Source organism: Phaseolus vulgaris, chromosome 11 (assembly GCF_051622355.1).
Source record: "Phaseolus vulgaris cultivar YP4 chromosome 11, ASM5162235v1, whole genome shotgun sequence".
Classification (NCBI taxonomy): Eukaryota; Viridiplantae; Streptophyta; class Magnoliopsida; order Fabales; family Fabaceae; genus Phaseolus; species Phaseolus vulgaris.
In genome coordinates, this window is record NC_143508.1 from 47,110,397 (window position 1) to 47,116,252 (window position 5,856).

The 5,856-nt window shown below is 29.6% G+C and overlaps 1 protein-coding gene across 1 annotated transcript; it reads right to left on the reverse strand.

Moving 5' to 3' along the window:
* Positions 1-1,099: 1,099 nt before the first annotated feature.
* LOC137828469 (acidic endochitinase) lies at positions 1,100-2,245 on the reverse strand. The gene has a single exon (XM_068635072.2). It carries the CDS (start codon positions 2,178-2,180, stop codon positions 1,287-1,289), a length of 894 nt encoding a protein of 297 aa, XP_068491173.2. The 5' UTR covers positions 2,181-2,245; the 3' UTR covers positions 1,100-1,286.
* Between the last annotated feature and the right edge of the window lie 3,611 nt (positions 2,246-5,856).

Genomic DNA, 5,856 nt, shown 5'->3' on the forward strand with positions numbered 1-5,856 from the left:
CCTTAACCGAATTAGTTTGATAGTTGTGTTCCATGAAATTATTTTCATTCGATTTATTCAAGTTTTAAATTGAATAAATTTTTAAATTTATTTAGAAACGTGTCTCATTAAAACTTTGCTCAACAAAACCTCCTTAATGATAAAATTCGAGCTAAGGAAAAATAGTGCATAATCTGTATTACAAATGTTCTGATAGGGAATGAGTTGGAACCATCCAATGTGGATGACTAAATTGTTGGATGAATTGGCTTTTCTGTTCCAAACTTTGTTTAATGAAGATCGAGAGGTGATCCACTTAAAAAAAATTCTCTTATGCTAAAGTTAGTAAGAGTTTAGAAATATTAAAGTATTTAAGTGATTGGATGAGATTGAATTAGCACTCCCCAAATATTAAAGTTATATTTATAGATTTTTGATCAGAAAGAAATATTTAATAAGATACTTACCGATTGGTTGACGTTGCAATAAAAATCAATTTTCAAAGTATATTCAAGTTATTCGAATTTGAAGAGATTTGAGCCAAGTATCTCAAATAGTTATTATATTCTCAATATTTTTTTATATTGAGTAGTACCGAATATAATTTTTAATTTTAAATATTAAATAATATTAATATTTAGTAATAAATATTTAGTGTAATTTAAAAATATTATAATAAATAGACTTTTAAAAAGTTTACAAAAAATGAATAAACAGGGGCTGCAAAATCATTTTTATTTTAAAAAATTGCTAGCAAATCTAATTCCAGGTTTTCGTTAGATCTTCTAAAATGAACTTTTCAGTTTTATTATTATTATAACTATAAATATAGTTATACTGAAACTAAAATCGTTACTAGTGCAACGATATCTATACACACGTCATGGGAGAGCGTCGGACGTTAAGGTAATTTTGAAATTAATATGATCAGACTATTGTTGAAGGTAAAACAATAGTTATTGTTCAAGGTATAAAGTACACTTATTTATAGGAATGGAATTCTATAAGTTTGACATAAAGTATATTTTTTTGGGCAAAATGTAATCTATTGTTCAAATTTTGGAGTATGTATGAAATGTTTGTGCCGGTTGTATAATAGTCTAGGATAGATACTAGAAGATGAATGAAGAAAACTATTATATTTGAAAGTCATCTACTTCCTTTTATTTTGATAACTTATTACATATAATAACACACCACTCTGATATCTGTAGGAACAAAATAAATCCCACACAGAAGGTGCTACTTATTCCAAGACAGAATATCTTTATATATATATGGATCTGTAATGTTAACCTAAAAAGAAACTAAACACTTCCTTTGATAGCATCACTGTATTTAGTTTGACCATCATTGAATCTGTCCCACAGCATGACTCCACCATACTTGGAAGAACTCTTGATGGCAGGAAGAACCTGGGAGGTTAACACATCAGAAGGAACAAACCCACTTCCAGCAGCTGCTGTAGAAGCCGGCACTCCCAAAAACAGTTGCTTCGCCTGGCTTGTGCTCCACTGGTTCCAGGAATCGATGAGGCTGTTTGTGTTGCCACTGGAATACTGACAAGAAGGGTTGTTGTAGAATTGCACCCACACATAGTCAAAGAGCCCGGTTTTGATGGCGGAATCCAAGTGAGCATCGGGAATCGGACATTGCGGTGCAGCGGCTAAGAGCACGGAGCTAAACCCCTTCAGGGCTCTCGCCAGCTCGTCCCAGTGTTCGCCGCTGCCTGCTTCGATGTCGAAATCGACACCGTCCAGGACGGCGTCGCCCAGCGGACGGGAGCTCGACTGCCCGCCGAGGAAGTTGTTCCAGATGAAGTTGGCAACTTGTGTTGCGTCGTCGGCGGAGCTGAGGGAGTAGCTGCCGCTGGCGCCACCTAGTGAGAGCAGCACTTTGATGCCTTTGCTCTGGCACGCCTTGATCTGGTCGCTGAACTGGGTGCAGCCGTTGGTGGAGGGGTCGCAGTGGCCAGCGAGGTTCAGTTGCGGGGTCTGGCCGCCGCCGAACGTGGACAAGAATGCTATGTTAACGAATTGGTAGTTGTCGGTGTTGCATGCGTCGGCCAAGGTTCCCTCGTTGCCGTTTTGACCCCAGTAGACGGCGATTCCTGCGGCGTTGGAGGGTTTGAAGAGGGAAATGAGCAACAGAGGGAGTAACAGGGGTGAAAGTTGTTTGAGGGAAGCCATGTTAATTTCCATGAGTGTGGTTGTGTGAGTAGTGTTGTTGGTTTGGTTGAAGAGTGTGGTGAGGTAGGTATTTATAGCTGGTGAATGCATGTATGAAGTAAAGTTTGGATAGAAGAAAAAGTGTTCATGGATGATTCTATGGAATACTTGTGTTTTTGAAAGGTTTTAAGGTTACATTTTTAGTGAAAATAATACATCTGCTAATAAGTTAACTAATTTAAGATTTTTTTGTAGAGAATTTTTTCGTTAATATAATAAGATTTTATTAATTTGTTCTTAAAGTTTTTATTAATATATATAATGTTATATATCGTTTTTGTTAACATGTTTTTTATTTAATTTTTCATATTTTTGTATTTTTTATTTTTTTAATATCATAAAACTTTTTATAAAAAAGAAAAGAAATTTGGGAAGAAGACCGTGTCAGATAGTGAGATAGTAGCGTGCCTTGTAGGGAAGAAATTTGTTGCATACGTCTGCGGGAGGAAAAGTAAGAAGCATGGAACTTTCAACATTCTCTTCATTAAGTTCCAACTGCACTCCTTTTCACGAACTTCTTTTTTAATGTACTAGGAAATTTTTTTAACAAATGATCGAAATTGGGTGTATTTTTTGAAAGTTACAAATTTGGAATTAGTTGGGTGTAACAACCATAATTTCTAAACTCATCATCAACATAAAGTTGTGTCAAAGTGTTAAAATAAAAATAAAAATCGTATTAACGTATAAGAAATCATGTTAATTTGGTATGATTTTCTTAAAAAAATGTTTTACGTTGACACGATTAGTCCTAAATTCATAATTTTAAAAAATTATTTTATTTTGATAATTTTGTAAAACTTTTACCCTAATACAGACAATAAAAGACCATGAAAAAACTCATTAATTATAAGCTAAATCTAGTGTATAGCCACAGAGAAAAAAATTTAGTTGACTTTATCATGTAAGTTAAAATTAATTTATTTATAAGTTAATTTCTAAAAAAGAACTGTGTAATTTAAAAAAAAAAAAAACTTACGGGGTAAATTACATTTATGGAGAATTGTTTTCATATTCTTCCCTTCTAGCAATTCTTGCGGAGATAATTTATCTAAACGTACCTATAAATTAATTTATAAAAGTTCTTTCACATGGTTTATTTAATGCTTTACTTTTTAATGTATGTGTAAGTTCTTTTTAATGTATGGTTTATAAACTTTTTAGGCAAAGTTTGTCCCAACTTACACTTCAAAATAAAGATTTTATGACCACCATCTACGTTGATTATAAAACAACCAATATAGAAGAAAATGGGTTTACTCTAGTTTCTTTATACTTTTCTTTTTATGATATTTTATGTGATGACACATATTGTGTAGTATGAATTTTATAAAAAAAAATTGTAATTATTTTAGGATAACATTTTACAGTATTTTTAATATTTGTTATTGTAGGATGCATATTGCAATTGTAGCATTTTGTCTTCTTGTTTCTTGTATTTTTCTTTATCCTTTGTTTCTTCTCTCCTTGGTTGTCTTGTCTTCGTATTTGTTTCTCCTCTCCTTGGTTGTCTTGCCTTCGTATTTGTCACTGTAACTCACACACAATAAAATCATGAAATAAAAATCAATTTTAAAGACTAAAATTAATTAGTTGTTATAGTGACTAAATTATAGACAATTTTAGAAACTAAAAAAACTTTTAGTTTCTAAATTAGTTTCTATTATTGTTAAATGGTTTCTAAATTAGTATCTAATTAGCTACCAAAGTTTTTGCTACCAAATTTAGAATTTAAATAATTGGTAGTTAAAACATTGATAATTAATTAGATATCAATTTAAAAATTATTTAACAATAATAAAAACTAATTTAGAAATAAAATAAAAAGTCTCTAAAATAATATCTGATTTAGTCACTATAGCAACTAATTATTTTTTATCTCTAAAATTAATTTTTACTTCATGATTTTCTTATAGTATAATGTATGTTGTTGGTGTTGTGGTTGTCCATTATAGTTGCACCATTATCCATTGTGTTCATCATTGATTGCACTGTTGTCTTGTTGCACCATCACCAACGCACCTTAATGCTCTCATTGGATTATCTTCGTAGGTTGTCTTATTCTCTCTATCATATTTACTTTGATAATTTTTTAAGTTTAGTTTGCATTGTGAAAATATAATGTACTTTGTATAGTTTTCAAATACATTTTGATTGTATTAATTTTTTTTAATACTTATATATATGATGTTAAATAAAAGAAAGATAACTACCTTGATAAGTCATCTGGATCGTTTATATATGATAAAGTGACTTTGGTAGAAGATGATTTGTATCCCCATAGGTCTTAATGGTGTCTATTAGTTCTAACGATGTAGACTAGATAGATTCTAAATGTTTATTTCAAATAACACCAAACCTTCCATGGTTCTTGGAGATTATAGAACTTGAAGGTGTGTTAATTCTCCTTGGTGATAATAATGGAAGTTGGAACCATCAAGTTTTATTTGCATGATGAAACTGAAAAGTTGTTTGATCACTAGTGCAGAAAGACAAAACAAGGACTCCTTATTAAGTGCGGTTTTACGAACAGACGTACTCGTAAAAAAACGTTGTGACATTTTTTAAATTAAGTTCATTTACAAATGCGACTATTCGTAAATCAAGCGCTTTAATTTAAGTTTTTGGGTCCAAAATCCTTAATAATGCCTTTGCTAAAAAATAATTGGGTTCTAAATTAGTTTCTGTTATTGTTAAATAGTTTCTAAATTGGTATCTAATTAGCAACCAAGGTTTTAGAGACCAAATTTAGAAACTAAATAATTGGTAGTTAAAACTTGGTTGCTAATTAGATACCAATTTAGGAACTATTTAATAAAAACTAATTTAGAAACCAATTTTTGTTTTAGTTTCTAAAATGCTCTCTAATTTAATTATTATTTCAATTAATTATTTTGGTCTCTAAAATTTAGTTTCTATTTGATGATTTTATTGTAATGTAAATCCCTAGTGTTGAATATAATCAGTTAGAATATAATTAATTACCCATCTAAAGAGTCCTTTTGTGTTGGATTTTTTCTATCATAAAGTATTTTTAAAAAAAACAAATAAAAACTCATTTATATGCATATTTAAAATTTCATGTGACATTTTTTATAACTTCACTAACACACACAAGAAACAAAATAAATGAAAAATAATTGTTTTTATAAAAGATTATAATCGAGTTGACTGAAAAATCCCATTAAAAAATATTCGAAATATATTAATCTTCAAGAAGTTAATTAATATTTAACGTTAAAACATGATAAAATAAAAATATGGTGCACAAAGAACCTACAAAATAAATACAATTATGTGTTTTATTTTAAATTATTGTGTTCAAAATTAACTTGTTCAATTTTTAAAGAAAAAAAGACTTTGGTAGTTAATTATTTAGTTTTTAAATTTGGTAAAAAAACTTTGATGATTAATTTAATTATTATTGCAATTAATTATTTTGGTCTTTAAAATTTAGTTTCTATTTGATGATTTTATTGTAGTGTAAATCCCCAGTGTTGAATATAATCAGTTAGAATATAATTACCCATCTAAAGAGTCCTTTTGTGTTGGGTTTTTTCTATCATAAAGTATTTTTTTTAAAAACAAATAAAAACTCATTTATATGCTTATTTAAAATTTCATGTGACATTTTTTATAACTTCACTAA